General features: G+C 39.2%; 1 protein-coding gene across 4 annotated transcripts in view; it reads left to right on the top strand.

Moving 5' to 3' along the window:
• Nucleotides 1-718: 718 nt before the first annotated feature.
• LOC127411940 (serum response factor-like) overlaps nt 719-21,027 on the top strand; it is an 896,621-nt gene continuing 876,312 nt past the window's right edge. For all 4 annotated transcript variants that reach the window (XR_007892368.1, XM_051647875.1, XM_051647873.1 and 1 more), the window contains exon 1: nt 719-1,660. Coding sequence is in view for 3 of the 4 variants with exons in the window: in XM_051647875.1 (XP_051503835.1) it covers nt 1,097-1,660 (564 nt within the window). In the remaining variant the exon portion in view is untranslated. The remainder of the gene's footprint in view (nt 1,661-21,027) is intronic.

A 21,027-nucleotide genomic window follows, 5' to 3' on the forward strand; every position in this document is an offset into this window, starting at 1 on the left:
TGAAGCATTTGAATCAAACTCTGGTGTTTCAATGAAATATTCACAGGCCTCTTGTTACATCAGCGTCTAATGCATTTATAACAGTTTCTATGGGAACCATTGTTGTTGTAGTGCCATGACATTACATAAATGCTTGTTTCAATTGGCAGGATACAGTGTTGGCAGGTTTTGCCTACATTATAGTGACTAAATGTTCCACAATGATAGTAAAACCTGAAGGCATCTACGCAGTGGAGAGCAGCGAACAGTTAAACAGCTTAAACACTAAATAATGTCTTTGTATTTTCTTATTATTAATATATTGTCATGAAGAGATAAAAATTGCATTTTATAATTTATTTTGTATTTAGAGTTCTGCCCTAAAGTAACATGCACTATTATTATACTCGATTAAAAATAAAGTGTGTCCAGCATCTATTTATAGAATAATTTAGACACGAGGCCCCTCCCTTTATATGACGTTTAATTTGAGCACAACCTTTTTGGTATTTATGCAAATGATTATCGGCTTTTAACCAATGGCGCTCCGGGCCGTTCCCTCACTAACCAATCGGCAGACGTCACTGAGACTCACCATATAAGGAGCGACAACTCCAAAAAAGGAAACATCGTATCTCTTTATATGGAGAAAAGTAGATCGGACACTTACAGATCACTCCGCTCTTCTGCAAAGTGTTGTGAAGTGATTCATAAACTCACTCATAGTAGTGATTGACAGCTGTCAGTTGTTTGATATTAAGGTAAAACAGAAGTAGTGGCGCGTGTATAGATTCAATAAGCGACATTAGTACGTTTACAGGTCGCGCTATATGACATGGCGGAGTGATCGCGGTTGTGCGCTGGTTTTCCTTATACAGAAAGTGCTTCTGTCTAGAGCACCAGGAGGTGAAGCGGGAGTGAAGTGCGAGAGAAGCCGCGTGAAGGCGCTCAGGTTCGGCATTACTTCTCAAAGTTTCTCGCAGACACTGAACACGCAGACACTGTTCGTTCACCTTCCTTCCGGGTCTGTTTATGAGCGCCGGGTCTGATCTCACTCACAGACTGTCGCTCCAGCGCTCGGCTGGTTGTTTTACGGTCATTTTCTCCGGTTTAAAGGATGTTATCCAGCCCCACCGGAGCGGCACTGAGTGGAAACGGATCAGCGGCGGGGAAGAGCGCAGGCCACGGCGCGGTGGTGATCGGCGGCGGGCTTCGGACGGGGCTCGTCCGCTCTGCTCCAGCGGGGATGCTCGGGGGGAACGGTGGCGTCAGACCGGGGAACGGGACCGGACTGGGTATCGGTCAGGCTGGAGGGATGGTGGGCGGTTTGGGAATCGGGATTCCCGGGAGATACGAGCCGGGTAAAGAGGGACCCCCGCACGGCTGCAGCGGCTCGGATGCGGACTCGGACTCGGGCGATGAGGACGAGCACATGGGGTCGATCGGGAACGGCCGGAGGGGTGGAGGTGTTAAGCGGGAGAGAGCGGAGATGGAGGCGGCGATGGTCGGACAGGAGACCGGCTTACCCTCGGGGGCGTTCGGGGTGGTCGCGGGTGGAGTGACCGGAGCGAAACCGGGCAAGAAAACCCGGGGGAGAGTGAAGATCAAGATGGAGTTTATCGACAACAAACTGCGTCGGTACACCACATTCAGCAAGAGAAAAACCGGCATTATGAAGAAGGTGAGAATGTGTGTGTGAAATGTTAAAAACATGAGTTTATTAAGACTAACACAAACGCACAGAACTAAATGTAAAGATTCTTTACTGACTCTGACAGCTAGAGGTTAAAGATATTTTTGTCCATTGACAAGTCTATTGGTTGATTTTGAAAATGACACAAGGGAAAGTTAAAACTTATGTTAATTGGCCAATCTGCCGATGCCGATAATTGCAAAAGGGCCACATATCGCCGATATATCGGTCTATAACTAGATTAAATCACTTACTAACCTGATCAATGTAAAGGTATATCCCATATATCCCACAGGGTTTCAGTAGCTGGGTTTCTATCCACTTATTTATATGCGCATTTTAGGATATTGCTGGAAAACTGCTGGATGGAAACACCAAGATGCAAATACATTTGTTATTTGATAAGAAGAAATGCCCAAAAACTTTATAGAAACACATTTACAGAATAAACTCTTATTGAATTTATTAGGAATGCAAAGTCATGTGATCTAAATAGGGTTGGGTATTGATACAGATTTCCCAATTCAATTCGATTCCGATTCACAAGCTCTTAATTCGATTTTATTCAATACCGATTCATATGATTTTATTTCAGTTATAATGTCTCTTTTGCTGACAATATAAATTAAATTCTCTCCCAGCTAATGCTGTTAATTATACAGGGGACCTTTTAACAAGGTACATTAGAAAAATATTAATTTTACTAATTATATTTGATTACTTTTTCATCATTTTAGTCACATTTTGGCTTTTAAAAAAATGAACAAATAAATGTATTCAATCAATAAATAAGATATTGTATTTAATATATTATTTTTGTTACATATTTATTGTTTAATTGCATAATTTGTACTATTTACGAGTGTTTACATTGATTTGTTGCACTCATGCAAAAAAAAAAAAAAGTATATATATATAACAAATATATTCACTATAGTCGCATAGCGTGAAATATGGTTGCAAATGCGAGTGATTTCCTCTCATTGTAGTGGAGGGTTGTGCATTGAGTAAAAGATTGATATTGGGATATAAGAATCAATATCGAGATCTTGTTCATAACTGGACTAACCAGAGGACCAATCATCGCATCAGAAATGATGCTCTGATCATCCTGAAATAACCGTGTCCTGAAAATCCAAAGCCTGCATAGAGTTTACAGAGCAAATAAGTCCAATACACACTTGAAGTGTGCCGAAGAGCAGTTTTATTGACACTTTTGAAAAATATATTATACAGTAGATCTGCAGGGCAAAGTCATAAGGAAGGTGGAACGCACACACATAACACTCCCAGAACTGTGTGACCCGCTGTCGCTCGCAGACATTAGACAAAGTTCTATGTTGTTTTGTGTGTGTGCTCTAAACTGCGAGTATTTTATTAATAATCGTGCGTAAAACATCCAAATGTGTCGTGTTCTTTCAGGCAAACTGTCATGACCACATTTTAATAAAGTTAAATTAAGTTATGAAACAATTTACTAATAATTAAATTAGTGAAATTAACCTTAAAATAATAACATAAATTAGTAAAAAAAATAAAAAATAATAATAATAATAATAAATATATATCTATATATATATATATATATATATATATATATATATATATATATATACACACACAAGTACAGGCTATGGTATAAAAAATAAAATAATAATAATATATATATATATATATATATATATATATATATATATATATATATATATATATATTATTATTATTATTATTATTATTATTTTATTTTATTTTTTTATAACATAGCCTGTACTTGTATGTATATATATATATATAATATATATATATATATATATATATATATATATATATATATATATATATATATACACAAGTACAGGCTATGGTATAAAAAATAAAATAATAATAATAATAATAATTATATATATATATTTATATTATTATTATTATTTTTTTTTTATTTTATTTTATTTTTTTTATACCATAGCCTGTACTTGTTTAGAAACATTTCTTTACTGCTTTAATTAATTTTTTCAAAGTATAATTTTTCCCCCAATTCTGCTTATCCTTTTTCCAGCAGAAGTGCTTGATTTTTCTCAGAAGAAATAACGCCCTCTAACGTGACTGGTTGGATGGTCTTTTTATTTTATATGAGCTGTATAATTAAGGTTATTAGTATAGGCATTGATTATTCACGTTCAGTTGATAATGTATGGTCAATGCTAATGCTGTTAAACCCAAATAAACACATCAGGTGCGTACACAAAACAACGGGGAAAAATAGAGAAAGCCCGCACACGGTCATATATCTCACAAATCTGTAAAATCTTACAGCATTTCAATCAAAGATGTTCTTCAGGCATTCTATTCATTTCTCTGAAGATTCTTCCAGTTGTAAGTACATCACTGTTACCATCATGATTTACACGAGAAGTTTCACAAATGATGCTGGTGATGCGCTGAACTGATCCAGAGAAGATTAACGGTGGTGGATATCCTCTTCCCATCTTTTACACTCATGTCAAACCATTTTTATTGACTTCTTGAACTGTTTGATTCTCAAAAGAGCATCATATGACAGTAAAAACATGTACAGTACGTCCTTTCTTTGAGACGCTATTGTACTTGCTAAATCAAAAGTTGATGATGTGAATGCACTTCATTTATAAAAACGATTTCATTACTGTTCTGCATAAATGTAAACAACATTTACTAGCGAGTCTGGTGCCTTCCTTATATGGCGTTTTCATGGGCGTGGATTATGATAATTGTGATTGATTATTTCCAGTGTTTGGAAATCACTAACATACGTTTTATTAACAAATCTGGGGAGGACGAAGCGTTTGTGAATCTGGCGCAGAGTTTTTGGCAAGGTCCATTTTATGCACAAATGACTCCAAATTTACTTATACATTTACGAAAGTTTCATGAGTGAAGCCCATTGTTTTTGCAATATTATGTTTTTTCGCATAAATTAATTTGCAACTTGGAAACATAGCTAATGTCATGCCAACAAAGTTGTAAAATTGTCTAACTTTCCACAGATGTGGTTAGTAAGTGATTTTATGACAGTAAAATCATGTTAACACACATATTGTTTATGTCTTGTGTCTATACTTTTGAAACAGTGAGTATTTTAATGTTTGACCCCATTGACTTCCATTGTAAATGTCTCACTGTATTTGAAAAGACACACCTTCAATTTTGAAACATTTTGCAAGTTATGGCATAAATATATACAGGAAAAAATACTGCACAACTAAAAAAAAGTTCTGTATATTTTTCAGTGCCCTCATGTTTTTGTTTGTTTACATAAAGGAGGGATGAGATGAAATTTGATTATGGTAATCAACATTATGCCACAAATGTTGTTAATTGAGCTTAACTTGTATTGAACCCGGAATATTCCTTTTACATCACAGGTGATATCACACAAACTTTCAGTGTGATGTAAAGACAGCGTTTGATGAAATGTGATTGCATAGATACTTGTGCAGATGCAATCGCTCTCTCTGGTGTAAGTGAGACTGTAGTATCACATGTCTCTCCTTTGGTTTATAGTGACTGAAGTGACAACAGACACGACTGGCTGTGAGCTTTAAATAGAACAGAGCAACTGACATTCTCTGGATTACTGACCAGCAGCTCGAACACACAAATACTCGACATCAGTCTTGATGTATTCTCAGGCTGACTAAACAACAGCTCGCTGTAATTGCTTCGGTTACAGAGACGTTCACACGTGGCAAGGCATTCAGAAATGAAATCATGCGCATTCTGATGTGAAAATCACTTTTCAAGACTCAAACTATATTTTTTTCAAATAAAAGTCTCCGCTCTGGCTGAGCATCAGTAGATATTTGATCGGCGAATGGCTTGGTTCCATGGCCGTGCAGAGCGTGTCTCTCTCAGGTCCTCCTTCAGATGTTCATGATGGATTGAGAGGAGAGCTGATGATGTTCTTTGAGGCTCTGAGGGAATTTCTCTGTTTTAACACAGTTTATGTGAACTGCAGAGAGGGAGATTTATCTGTATTTCACTGGTGTTCTGTGTCATCCCAACCATTATCACCTGCTCAGATAAGCCTCTGTTAAATCGAGAAGCACTTGAGTCGTCAGTCCACGCACGATTGGCCCATTAACAGAAATGCTAGTTCCAACATATACTGACTGACGTAAAAATGGATAAGCCTTTCTCTATCCCTTACAAAATTAACCTTGATTTTACTAAAGTAACCATTGTTGAACTATGGCATTTGTAGTAAAACAATAGTAACCACAATATTTGTCATGATTTTACTAGAGTAATAATATTTTACCCATTATATTCATGGTGAAACCGTAGTAATAATACAGGAAAACCAGAAAACTATGGTAATAAGTATCATAATCATTCTGACAAACATTATTAGTTTTACTATAGTAACACCATGGTTAATTTGTTGTACATGTGCTTTTTAAAGCCATGGTTCTTACCATAAAACATGGTTACATTGTTACTCTAAGTTAACTATAGTAAAACAATGGTTAGTTTTCATAAGGGCATGTTTTTTTCTGGATTTAAAATCTTTTACTTCTACCACAAATTAGCCGTGGTGTTACTATAGTAAATTATATAGTTAATATCAGAGGTAGGCCGATATATCGGATTTACAGATTAATCGGTGCCGATAGTTACTTTTTGGAACTATTGGTTATCTAAAAAAATCAGCACATATATTATGTCTCAACTTTTAATATGCAACATTAATCCTCAGTGGTGAAATATACATGCTATAAAAACGTAATTAGTTTTTTACTTAGTATAGAGCATTGTAATGGTGCCAAGACTTCGTCATTTCAAAATTAGAGTCCCCGGTGTGTTTCGGGCTTTTTTATAGTTAAAAGTCCCGCATTTTGCACTGTCAGATTTTGGTTGCACAATAAACTACATCTGAGGTTTTATTAATTTTTGGACTTTTGTAGCCGCTATGTGCTGGTCATAGTAAGAAAAGAATAAGATTTTTTTTTTTTTAACATTCTATAAAGCAAATTTAAAAACTATCAGCCGATTAATTGGTTATCAACCTTCTCCACCACTTTAGTTATTGGTATCGGCAAAATCCAGTATTGGTCAACCTCTAGTTAATATAGTCATTTGTACAACTTTTGTGGTTACTGTATGCTTTTACTACAAGTACCATAATTGAATAGTTACTGTCAGGGGTGTAGGAACGATCTGAAAACCAGGGGGGACACATTCTAAATCAGCCTCTCTTCACAATATGACAGTTTTAAAGATTTTTTTTAAGAAACATCAGCGTTGGGGGCCTGGGTATCTCAGCGAGTACTGACCTCTGGAGTCGTGAGTTTGAATCCAGGGCGTGCTGAGTGACTCCAGTCAGGTCTCCTAAGCAACCAAATTGGCCCGGTTGCTAGGGAGGGTAGAGTCACATGGGGTAACCTCCTCGTGGTCGCGATTACTGGTTCCAGCTCTCAATGGGGCGTGTGGTAAGTTGTGTGTGGATCGTGGAGAGTAGCATGAACCTCCACATGCTGTGAGTCTCCGCGGTGTCATGCACAATGAGTCACGTGATAAGATGCGGAATTTGGTGAGTAACCGCGCCACCACGAGGACCTAGTAGTGGGAAAAATATATCGGATTTACCAATTAATCAGCTATCTGAAAAAATCAACTCCCTTAGTTTCCGATAGTTATTTTTGGTTTCATTTCTCTGTGACCGGCACTGGAGGGTTCATCAGTCTGAACTTCTTGGTTCAACAATATAACGGCACCTCTAGAGGTAAAATAAAATCAATCACTGACTCCTCGTGGAGTTTGTTTAAAACGTGACTAGACTATTTATAGAGATGGATGCTTCAAAAGCGAGTTTAGAACATCGACAGAAAAAAGCCAAGGTATGTACACAATACACGTAATTATTATTGTCATGGTACAATAAATCAATGATTTAAGACATCCAAATGTGTTTTAATAACTAATCGCTGCACTGGAGAGCTGCATTGCTGATAAGGTGGAGAGAGGATAACATTAGAGCTAACATTAGCTGTTCGAATGGTTAAAACAATGTTACAAACTCAAGGATGGAAACTTTTACCTTTCCTCTTAATTCACCGTTTTGAATATTAAAAAAGTCACTTATGAATTTGAGTTTTTTTTCCGGGGTTTGAGGGGCGTCCAGTTTGTTACAGTAGGGTTATAAACATGAGCGCACCGAATAGATTTTGTTTGTAAGTGAATTTATAAGTTAATTATCAGTAGTAAATCGATCATTATTGCCAATCATATATGAATATGCAGCCTGAGTTTTTGCTTTCGCACGATCCGTTCGCTTGCGTCAGAAGAACAAGCGCGAGCACAGTACATTGAGTGAACGCACGTGCACAGGAACAATTTTACAGTTTTACGTTTTATAGTTTTCTGACTATAAAGTTTCCCAAACTTTTATCCGTTCCGACTAAATAAACATTGATCCTAGCTTCCTACAGACGTATTATGCACAAAGAAATGTAAGAGCACGGTAAAATATATACGTCTGAAATATAAATGTGATATTCATGAGAGAGCACATTGATATATAATATATTTTACTTAATATTTTCATTAATTTCAGGTGACAAAGGCTTTGATGAGGATATCAGTGTGAGAGAAATGTATTAAAGTATCGCCATTGAAAGTGATATTTACTAAAGTTCAGCACTATTTTACATTGAGTGGAACGTTTTCATTCATATTATACGTTTTAAAAACTATCGGCCGACTAATTGGCTATCGGCCTGTTTTTCCACTTTAGTTATCGGTATCGGCAAAACCCACTATCGGTCGACCTCTGTTAACAATAAAGAAGTCAAAGAATTACAACTAGCTAAAAGTTACCAAAATGTATTATGTTTTCATCACAACTTTAACTTACAATAGTCAAAGATGGGTCATTAATATGAATAACGATGTCTGCGTCAAAATGTGGACTTTGACATGTAAGGGCTAACCAATGGGATTAGCACTTTTGAGTTAGTTCCGCCCACCGCCGAAGCAACCAGCTGGTAGAGGCTTCCCCTGAGTTTTAAAGGCTTCGTTTGAGGCGAACTGCTGCACTTTTTTCTATATATTTAGTTATTTCTAAAAGTAAGGGAGACATGTCTCCCTCAGTTACAAAGGGTCCTACACCCCTGGTTACTGTATTAAAAGCATGGTACATTTTTTGTTTACTATGAATACTGTAGTTCAGCTATGGTAACTGTAGTAAAACCATCATTAATTTTCATAAAGGAAGAATAAAGATATTTTGAGGAAACACAAAACTATTTGAGAAAATAAATTATCTTCTTGTCCTATAAGGGGCTCCGTAGTTAAAAGACAGTTTCATATTGAATATGGGTATTATATCACCATTGGCCAGCCAGCTCTTTATATATCAGAACCAGCCATTGAAAAACCACATAAGTCAACCAGTAGATAGGGAACTTCTACTAGTTCATAGTGAGAGTGTAGTGTGTCACAGTGTGCATTTCTAAGAGAAAAAAACCTGTGTGCGATCTTTAGGTGTGAAGTCATTCCACTGATAATCTAATATCACGTAAAGCTACACTGTTTTTGGCCAAAAATCAACTTCTTCAGCAAAAGCCAGGAAATGAAAGAAGGCAGACACACATGGGCCTCAAACACTCACAGTGTTGTAAGTGTTTTTTATATGTGATTTGAGCAACACATGCTGGAGGTGACTGTGATGTTCAGTGTGTTTGTGACCTCCAGAGGGTCACATCACCTGCTGTCAATCATACGGTCACTACATGCGACAGCTGATCATACGGTGAGGTGACATCACTGCAGATTAGCTGTCATTGTTTTACTGATGCCACACACTCTTTGAACTCAACTGCTGCTCGTTTATGGCTCACGTGTCTACAGCTGCTGCTCGAACACACCACTCCACAATGACACTTCAGGACAGTTTCTCACTTGCACAGTTCTGGACTAACAGATGTTTGAGGGGAGTTGACAGGACATGTAAAGAGTGTCCTGCAGTGTGACATAATTCACCAAAGTATTTTAACCCTTAAATGCATGGCTGTCTCACCAAACATTATAGCATACCTCTGGTCTTTAGTGATCTGGCACTTACAATATATCTATACAAATGGTTCTGCAAAATGCCCAGATAGTGTCAAATTTTCAAAACATTTTCAAGAAAATTAGAAATTGATAGATGTGTGTATTGTGACAAGTTCGAAAGTTCTTTGGGAAAGTGGAGGAGTCGGGAGGCAGCGAACAGTTGAGGTGAGTATTTTCTCTTTCACACACACAAGAGTAAACAGAAAGGCTCTCAGTATCCAACTCAAATCGAAGGCTTTCCAGCATCAAAAGAAATTAACAAACGCAGTCTCTTAATATGACATTGCCAGACACGCAGACACCACTTTTTTTCTGCCACTCTCTCTCCCCTATCTGGCATATTCGTGCTATTTTAAAGACTCCCTCTGCAATCACTGTAACAAGAAACAGCTGTTAGGGATAACGAGACCCAGGTGACGATCCTCACCTCTCTCTCTCTCACACAGACAGACACACGACCATGCCTCCATCCACACATACCCCCACCACCCGACTCAGGCCGACCGTCTTGCCTACCAACCCCCCCCCCCCCCACCCCCATTTCTGGAGAGAAAGTCAGCGACAGCCATCTGCAGCCCCGGTCCGTGGATCACCTCAAACTTGAATGAAGTGCCAGTTACCAACGAGTGATCTGTGCATTGGTATCTTTCATGCAGTGGAGCCACTGAAGTGGGGGTGTGATCTGAGCAGAGAGTGAAGGCCCGCCCCAGCAGGTAATAGCGGAGGGTGAGAACGGCCCACTTGATCGCCAGACACTCCTTTTCAGTGGTGCTGTACCTAGTCTCCCTCAAAGAGAGCTTGAGACTAAGGTACAACACCGGCCGCTCCTACTGCGACAGCACGGCCCCCAACCCCCTGTTGGATACATCCTTCTGTAAATGAAAGGGAGAGAGAAGTTAGGAGCATGTAGGAACGGCCCGCCACAAAGTGCAGATTTCACTTTCAAGAAAGCCTGTTGGCACGACTCCGTCCACTGGACCAGATCTGGGGCACCATTTCTAGTGAGATCAGTCGGCAGGCTGGTGATGTCAGAGTACCTAGGCACAAACCTTCAGTAGTAGCCAGCCAGCCCCAGGAACTGCCTCACCTCCTTTTTGGTCTTGGGCCTTGGGCAGGCCACGATCGCCGCGGTCTTGTCAATATGGGGATGCACCTGCCCATGACCCAAGTGGAACCCCAGATACCGTGCTTCCACCTGCCCAATTGCACACTTCTTCAGGTTCGCCGTGAGCCCCGCCCGTCGCAATGACCTCAGGACGTCCCTCAGATGCTGCATGTGCCGCTGCCAATCATTACTATATATAATGATATCATCCAGATAGGCAGCGGTATATGCAGCATGAGGCCTGAGGACTTTGTCCATGAGATGCTGGAACGTAGTGGGGGCCCCGAACAAACCAAACGGTGTGGAATAGGCAGTTTTTTCTTGGGAAATTGGAGTTAAGGGGATCTGCCAATAACCCTTTGTCAAATCCAGTGTCGAATAAAATCAAGCCGCACCCAACTGATCAAGCAACTCGTCAATTCGGGGTATTAGGTACGCATCAAATTTGGAGACCATGTTGACTTTTCGATAGTCCATACAGAACCCGATTGTCCCGTCATTTTAGGTACAAGAACTACCAGGCTGGCCCAATCACTGTGCACTCTTCTATTACCCCCATCTCGAGCATTGCTTCCAATTCTCATTCACATTGTTTTTCTTGTGTTCAGGAACATGGTAGGGACGACTACGTACCACTACCCCCGGGGTGGTCTCGACATGGTGTTCTATGAGATTCATACGACCAGGGAGAGGCGAGAACACGTCTGTAAATTCTGCTTGCAACTTGGCAACCTTTGTGAGCTGGGACGGTGAGAGATGGTCTCCACAAGGGTGAATTGATTGGATTTGACATTCACTTCCGGGCCGAGCTCTGTTTTTTCCGGAACTACCGTCGCCAATGACATGGGGACCACCTGTCTCCACAGTTTTAGGAGGTTGAGGTGGTAAATTTGACTTGCTCCGCCTCTATCCATTTGTTTAACTTCATAATCGAGAACTCCAACTCACCATGTGACCTCAAAGGGCCCTTGCCACTTGGCGAGTAATTTAGAGCTTGAAGTGGGCAGTAATAAAAGGACTTTATCTCCCTGTGCAAATTCCCGTAAATGTTTACTCCTATTATAGAGCCGGCTTTGTCGTTCTTTTTTTTTTTCTTTTTTTCTTCCCCTTTTCTCCACAATTTAGAATGCCCAATTCCCAATTCGCTCTAAGTCCTCATGGTGGCGTAGTGACTCAATGGCCTCAATCTGGGTGGTGGAGGACGAATCTCAGTTGCCTCCGCGTCTGAGACCGTCAATTCACACATCTTATCACGTGGCTTGTTGACCGTGTTACTGCGCGTGTGGAGGCTTCATGCTATTCTCCGCGGCATCCATGCACAACTCACCACGAGCTCCACCGAGAGCAAGAACCGCATTATAGTGACCACGAGGAGGCTACCCCATGTGACTCTACCCTTCCTAGCAACCGGGCCTATTTGGTTGCTTAGGTGACCTGGCTGGAGTCAATCAGCACACCCTGGATTCGACTCGAGACTCCAGGTTTGGTAGTCAGCGTCAATACTTGCTGAGATACCCAGACCCCGGCTTTGTCTTTCTTGAGCTTGGAGCAAATTCTCTTGTGCTAACTGACCCAACATGTGTAGTTTTGCTCTAAGGTCACATAAAGATCATATAAAAAACATATTGAATTTCGTTTTTGCAGCCTACGACCTTACAGGAGCTTGAAGAGGGAAAACCCCATGGAGGCTTGTGGGACCACCTGGACAGCAACCACCTATCCCATTTTCTAGAATCCTTGTGCATGAACTTACGAATCATTGTTCAGGGTTTGATTAAATCATTCGACCAACCCATTGGTTTGAGGGTGATAAACACTGGTACGAATTAATTTAATACCCAATAATTTGTACAGTTCACATAATGTATGTGACATGAAAGTTTTCATCCCCACAAATATATTCTGATATATTTTGAACAGGATTCATTACTTCCACAGTGAAATTTAATGAGACGCAACTGTCTGTCAAACACATATTTAGCTACACATAACACATAATCTACACATAAAATACACGTAAATTACACATAATACATAATCTACAAATAAAATACACATAAAATTACACATAATACATAGTATACACATAAATACACATACATAACACATAACACATAGTATACACATAAATACACATATTTTAAATATAACACATAATCTACTAATAAAATACACATAAATTACACATAACACAATCTACTCATAAAACACACAACACATTACACATAAAATAAACATAAATTACACATAACACAATCTACTCATAAAACACACAACACATTACACATAAAATAAACATAAATTACACATAATAATCTAAACATAAGATAAACATAAATGACACATAACACATAATCTACACATTAGTTACACAACACATAATCTACACATACATTACACAACACATAAGATAAACAAAAATCACACATAACATAATCTACTCAAAATACAAATAAATTACACATAACACATAATATACTCATAAATTACACAACACATAAAATAAACATAAATTACACAACACATAATCTACTCATAAATTACACAACACATTACACATAAACAAATTACACAACACATAATCTACACATAAATTACACAACACATAATCTACACATAAGACAAACATTAGTTACACATTACACATAATCTACACATAAATTACACAACACGACCTACACCTAAAATAAAAATAAATTACACATAACACAATCTACACAAGATACACAACACATAATCTACACCTAAAATAAACATAAATTACACAACACAATCTACACATAAGATACACAACACATAATCTACACATAAAATGAACATAAATTACACATAACACATAATCTACACAAATTACACAACACATAATCTACACATAAGACAAACATTAGTTACACATTACACATAATCTACACATAAGACAAACATTAGTTACACATTACACATAATCTACACATAAATTACACAACACATAATCTACACATAAAATGAACATAAATTACACATAACACATAATCTACACAAGATACACATGAAATACACATCAACTACACATACACAATCTGCTCATAATCTACACATAATCTACACATCAGATACACATAACACATAATCTACACCTAAATTGCACATATGTTACACATATGTATTTTCTCAGGCACTTATTGAGTCTAAATAGATGCACAGTTTACATTATTTCATTATTACACACAAATGACAATAGTCATATCATACTGTTCATGTGTTACACTTGCTATAGTTTACTTCCATGTTGTGTCTGCGTCAAATATCAGTCAAATGCAAATCAAGTCCATTACTGGAACATCAGCGCCACCTTGAGTAAGAAATAACAAGTATAATATGTATGTTTATACGCATATGAAATACTGATAATTCACCATTGTCACACAGAAAATCAACATGATATAATAGTCATTTTTATGAATATAGTACTAATCTGTCTTGTAATAAACAAAGAAATAGATATCCTGTGATAATAAACTAATATAGATATGAAATAATCATGAAAAATGTGATGTATGGAAGCACAAAAATTAAAGTGAGACTATTATATATCTCATGTCTTAAATGACCGTAAACACTTTTGGTAATTAATCAGTTATAAAACAAATATTTTTTTGCACTATTCAGAAGGGAGAGGTTGATGAATACTAAAGAGGTGTGGGTATAACTCAGGTACAGGGGGTGGAATGAGGTCCTGGGTCATTAAAGACCTGAAGTATGCATTAAATGGTTAAACAACATTTTTATGAGCTAATATTAATTGTGAGATTATATGTAATATTAGTAGCTTTAACAATGTGTTTGTCACACTGCAGGACTATTTAAAATGAATTAATGAAGGCAAAAAGAGTCATTAAAATGGTGAAATGGTGAGCAGTGGGGTTGAGATTACTTTTCGAGTTTGTGGTGATTTTCACTGGCAGCTCGAGCTCATGGTTTGTTCTTTTCTTCTTGTCTAAACAGGTGGAGTTCATTTTATTCCAAGACTTCAGTGCATTCTTGATCACAGACAGATATTCCTGCAGTTGTGAGGGAAAGTTTGCCATTTGGACATTTACTATTTGCTGTTTTGGGTTGCATTGAATTTGCTTCTGTTTAACTGTGTTAGACAGATTATCAGCCGCTGGACTAAATAAAGAATCAGTTACTAGAAAGTAGAAGCAAAGTTACGAATTATTCTCAAAAATAAAATTTTGTATTCATTCGTTCCGTGCAATGTGTGTCCAAAGATGAGATCCACACAATCCATTTGTAGTTGAATAAAGTCTCTTTTAGAGCTGCAACTAACGATTATTTTGATAATTGACTAATTTAACGATTTTTAGAACGATTATTTGACTATTCGTTTATTGCAATGATTAATCATTAGCTCTGAACCGACTATTCAGCTTGTGCCTCAAGATAAAAGGTTGTATTAAACATGCTTACTAACAAAAACGAGGATAAAAAAATAATCTTTTAAAAAAGTAAAGGATGGGCAAGGAGGAGGCGGGAACTGGCTAAACAGTCAACATAAAGTTTAATGTAAAACTCAACTTAAAAAGCATAAAACAAAACAAATAAACATGCAGCATGGCTGCGTGCGTCTCTCTCCCTCTCTCTGACTGCCCCTTTTCTCGCTCTCCCGCTGATCAGCTGATTCAGTGCCAGCCGTGCTCCATCACGGCCCGGCCACGCCCTCCTCCTTGTCACACTCCTCCCCCGCCCCATTCAGGGCGGGGCGCCACTGGTCTGACTAACTGTAAGACGCTGCCCTTCCGTCCATTCTGTCAGCTGGTGGTCCACCCCACCTCCTGTGAACCTTGGGGAGAGACGAGGGGAGGTGTGGGGAGAGAGAAAGGGCGAGCAGAGACACTACGAGTGAGAGAGAAGAACTTGCTCGTCGGCTCCAGGACGCGCTGTTGTCCGGTCCTTAACCGTTCCTCCACCCTCTGGCGGATGCCAGCTCACTCCTGCCCCTGCGGATGGCAGCGAGTCCTCCGGCCCCTGGCGGACAGAGCCACTCCTGCCCTTCTCGGCAGATGGCCGTGGTTCCTCTGGCTCTCGGCGGCTGGCAGCGACCCCTCCATCTCCAGGCAGACGGCCACGGCTGCTCCCCTGGCAGATGGCAGCGGCGAGGACTCCGCGACAGCGCATCCCTCCTCCCTCCCGAATTTTGGCACCACTGTAACAAGTAAAGGATGGGCAAGGAGGAGGAGGGAACCGGCTGAACAGTCAACATAAAGTTTAATGTAAAACTCAACTTAACATAAAACATAAGACAAACAAACATGCAGCGCGGCCGCGTGCGTCTCTCTCCCTCGAACCGGTGTCTCCGGATGCCCCTTACCTCGCTCTCCTGCTGATCAGATGATTCGGTGCCGGCTGTGCTCCATCAGGGCCCGGCCACGCCCTCCTCCTTGTCACACTCCTCCCCCACCCCATTCAGGCCGGGGCGCCACTGGTCTGACTAATATTCTTCGAATTTAAGAAAATAATGCACATTCGAATTTTGGATGTGTGCCAAGTACTGATGATGACTTCAGATCGATCGGATTCTTGCGCTAAAAAAGTCTTAACACAGCGCAACAAATACAGCAAATGTCTCAATATGCTTTTAAAGTTCTTTTTAATTACACATCATCTAAAAAACTGCGCTCTTGCACGAGACGCTGAATAAACACAAACAAAGCGAAATTAAGACGTGCTTCTAACGAGTGTTTACATAGAAAAACAAATGGAGGGTTGCAAAAGCATTCGGTGTGAACAGCCCCTTACAGTTGTTGGAGGTCTTTGGCCATTGCATCTTGCTCTCTTATAAGTGTTTCTCAGATTATGAGTTGTTTAAATGCTTTGTCAGGAAAGATGTTCAATTTGGAAATGTGTGTCTTGAGATACTCACGTTCGGTTCCAGTCTGTTGTTTCGTCTGATTGAACAGCCCCTGACCTGTGCTCTTAGTCTGAGCCGCTTCACCACCGAGTTCAGCTGAATACCACTGCTATCTGTGAATATTGCTACAACTGTACTGAATAAAAACAATGTGGTATTTTGCTGTTATTATGAAGCTTAAGTCTGGGGTAGTATACTGTGGCATCAGTGCCAGTGTTAACAACATGTGGACTGCCTATTGAAGGATTTATCCCGCTCATTTGACTTTTGACTTAACATTTGAAAATATGGACAGACTAAAACTTTTTATTTATTTATTTAGTTTATGCACATTAGTTGAAAACGGAATGCTCTTTTTTTAACTGCCAGGAATGTTCTTTGCAATAATATAAGGGTGCTGTATGGTTTATTTATGGATTTGATGCGCCCCCTTGTGGACTAAGGAAACAACATCAATGTAAAAATCAGCTGACTTAAAATTAGAGTATTATTCAAATTTGGAAAATATTTAAGGTACAAATTTAAATTGAGTTTTTCTGCCCAATTGACAGCCCAAATACACACCGTGACCATGACACATATATTATAATTCACTATGTCGTGAGCCATCATGTTATAATCTAGCTGCAGCAATCGCATTCGAGGGATGAGCGTCCCCGTGCCAGAGTGTGCATCAGCCGTGAGGAGTTTCAATCTCTCCCCCTTAGATTGGGTCACTTCACGCGACTCATAGAAGTGCTGCTGACCACACCGAGAAATGCCAGTTTCTGAGTTTATTTTCATTACTCGCTACCTTGTTATTTGAACTTTAATAAAGGATGGATTAAAGATATAATGTCGAAGTGTTTCCTTTTTAGACGCTCTGACATGCAAGCGGAATGCCAGATCCGGCTCTGCTTTATTTCATGATGACACTGCTTCTGTATTTACTTTGTATTTTTGCATTATAATCGGGGTTCCCGCAGATCCTTAAAATGTCTTAAATTCAGTTTTCGGAAAGACAGGAATCCTGATATGACCTAATGTGATGATCTTTTGAAGTTTATTCATTCAATTAAATAAATGCATGTGACTATTGTAGTTCTTCAAGCACGTGGGATCTTGTGTGTTTTCAGCTGTTGCGGAGCAGTTCACAATCATAAACCCTTAACGGAAATGTATGACCAGCGATCGCTGAAGATCATCTGTTGATGATGATGATGATATAGTGTTGATGAAATATGACAATGTTTACTGTTAATTGTTTATATTGTAATACATTGTAGATTATTGTAAGAGAGCACATTATATTTCCCTTATTTGTTTGAATGAGCAGCTGGAAGCAGTGAAGTGCATATATTTCAAAATAAGAGTCCCCGGTGTATTGCAGCCTTTAAAGTTAAAAGTTCCATGCTATGAATCAACATTTAATATAGGGTACCAATTTTAAAAACTATTGGCAGATTTACTGGCTTTCTTTCAACACATTATTGAATCAGCACAATCCAATATCAGTCGACCTCTAAATTTATCTATTTATATAATGGTACATAAACCAGTTTAAATGTGATATAAATATATATACGTATGTGGAAAACATGTCTTGAGTATTTTAAACTTGCATATATACTACCCTGTTTTACTGATGATCAATGTTAAGGTCATGTTGAATGTGTGCCTGTCTGTTTAAGGAAGAGTCTGTGATACAAGATTTATTTTGAGATTGTTTGTTTTGGTATGAGGATACAGTATTCATTTTATTTATTCAGGTCTTGAAAAAGGTCTTAAAAAGTCTTAAATTTGATATTTAAAACTGCCGCAACCCTGATAATTCCCTCATACTTTGCGATCTACATCACCGTTTGGAAAGTTTGGAGTGCGTCTGGACTGTGAGCTGTTTTCTTCCTCTCCTTAATCAGACACGAGCTGAAGTGCTGCTCTCGCACACCATCATTAGTGTTTTATATGATCTCATGTTACGTTAAATGAGATCAAACGACTATTCGACAATGAACATATTTGTCGACAATTTTTTCTTTAATTGTTTCAGCCCTAGTCTCTTTTAATATCCTTTCTGTTCTTTACAGTCAGTTGATCAAAAATAACAAAAATAGAAACATTAGTGGCATGGGTAGCTCAGCAAGTATTGACGCTGACTAACACCCCTGGAGTCAGGAGTTCGAATCCAGGGCGTGCTGAGTGAGTCCAGTCAGGTCTCCTAAGCAACCAAATTGGCCCGGTTGCTAGGGAGGGTAGAGTCACATGGGGTAATGTCCTCATGGTCATGATTAGTGGTTCTTGCTCTCAATGGGGCGTGTGGAAAGTTGTGTGGATCACGGAGAGTAGCATGAGCCTCCACATGCTGTGAGTCTCCGCGGTGTCATGCACATGCAAAATGCGCGGATTGACGGTCTCAGATGAGGAGGCAACTGAGACTTGTCCTTCACCACCCGGATTGAGGCGAGTCACTACGCCACCATGAGAACTTAGAGAGCATTGGGAATGGGGCATTCCATCATTGGGAGAAAAGGGGATAAAAAAGAAAAAAAAGAAAAGAAAAAAAATAGAAACATTTATTCCCTATTTTTTTTTTCTCCCAAATTTAGAATGCTCAATTCCCAATGCGCTCTAAGTCCTCATGGTGGCGTAGTGACTCGCCTCAATCCGGGTGGCGGAGGACGAATCTCAGTTGCCTCCGCGTCTGAGACCATCAATCCGCGCATCTTATCACATGGCTTGTTGTGCGCGTTACTGTGGAGACGTAGCGCGTGTGGAGGCTTCACGCTATTCACTGAGAGCGAACCACATTATAGCGACCACGAGGAGGTTACCCCATGTGACTCTACCCTCCCTAGCAACCGGGCCAATTTGGTTGCTTAGGAGATCTGGTTGGAGTCACTCAGCATGCCCTGGATTCGAACTCGCGACTGCAGGTGTGGTAGTCAGCGTCAATACTCGCTGAGATACCCAGACCCCCCAGAAACATTTATTTCTAATCACACATAGCACAGATGCACTAAAGAAGCCGTGTGACTCCACTCTCGTTAATATGCGCTCAACTAAAACACTTCTGTCAGACGCTCGCTGAACTGACGCTATTCTTAAAGAGGCAGTACTGTTTTAGCACTTGCTCTACATATCAATGTAAATTCTTGTAATTGATGCATGTAAAATGTAACAATATATAAATGCAATAGTATATATGCAAATGCAAGACATTTATAAAAAGCTAACGTGACCAAAATAATTAAAAAAATAAACAAATAAAAACGTAACTGCATTAGCCAAAAGACATTTTCTTTTATATGCAAGCAAAATAAACATTTTAACTGAAAAATTACCAAAAGTGTTGGAATCTAAATCTGAATTTAACTGAGAGCTTGTACATCCGAATTGAATCGAAATGGGCAATCAGTATCGATACTCAGCCCTACAGAAATGCTGATCAGAACAAACTTTGAAGGTAAATGCTCAAATATTACATTCAGACCCATATTACCCCATATCTCTAGATCTGACTGGAGTCCCTCCTTCAGTGTAAGTCTATGGGTTTTTTTTTCAGGTGTGTGATCTGTTAGTAAAGTAAGAGCACATCTCTCCTCAACAACACACATGATTTGAGGGATCATACATGTCTGGAGCACAAACACACTGAATGTTTAATACTTACTGCTCAGGTTTGATCAGATCACTGTGAGCAACAGTAATAGAGATATTGGATTTAACAAATACCACTAATGTAAGTCATCTTTCTCCTCATCGGTTCTCTCACACGAGTCCAGTAATGGTGTCTCTAAAGAGTCCTGTGACTCTAGCATTTTTTACACACCACAATCAGTCACCGTCAGCTCTATTAATAAACTTTTATCTCACATTGTTTTAGTTATGTTTGAGCTGTATGTGAGAGTTCAGGAGTTCTGCTGGAGCGCTCCGCGGTTCTGGTCCAGTTTAAACAGACTTCTGTAGAAGAGCTGCTCTCAATTTATTTCCTATCTGTTAGTAAACACCAATGTGAAACACGACCCCTCCAACACCCACTACTGCAGGCGTCTGGGATTCTACAGCCTACATGATTACAGCATTATCATATCAGAACTAAAACACTTGAGGAGGTCTTTGAGTTCTAAAGGTCCGTTCACACAGGGCACATTCTAGTGTTAAGAACAGCTCGATGGAAAGAAAGGTTGATGCATTTATAGGTGCATTAACTTTCATATACTGTTACTAATATAAACACTCGACACAGAGTCTTAAAAATGCGGTGTTCATGGAGCAAGACACTGAAAGCTC

Source organism: Myxocyprinus asiaticus, chromosome 21, assembly GCF_019703515.2.
Source record: "Myxocyprinus asiaticus isolate MX2 ecotype Aquarium Trade chromosome 21, UBuf_Myxa_2, whole genome shotgun sequence".
In the NCBI taxonomy this organism is placed as follows: Eukaryota; Metazoa; Chordata; class Actinopteri; order Cypriniformes; family Catostomidae; genus Myxocyprinus; species Myxocyprinus asiaticus.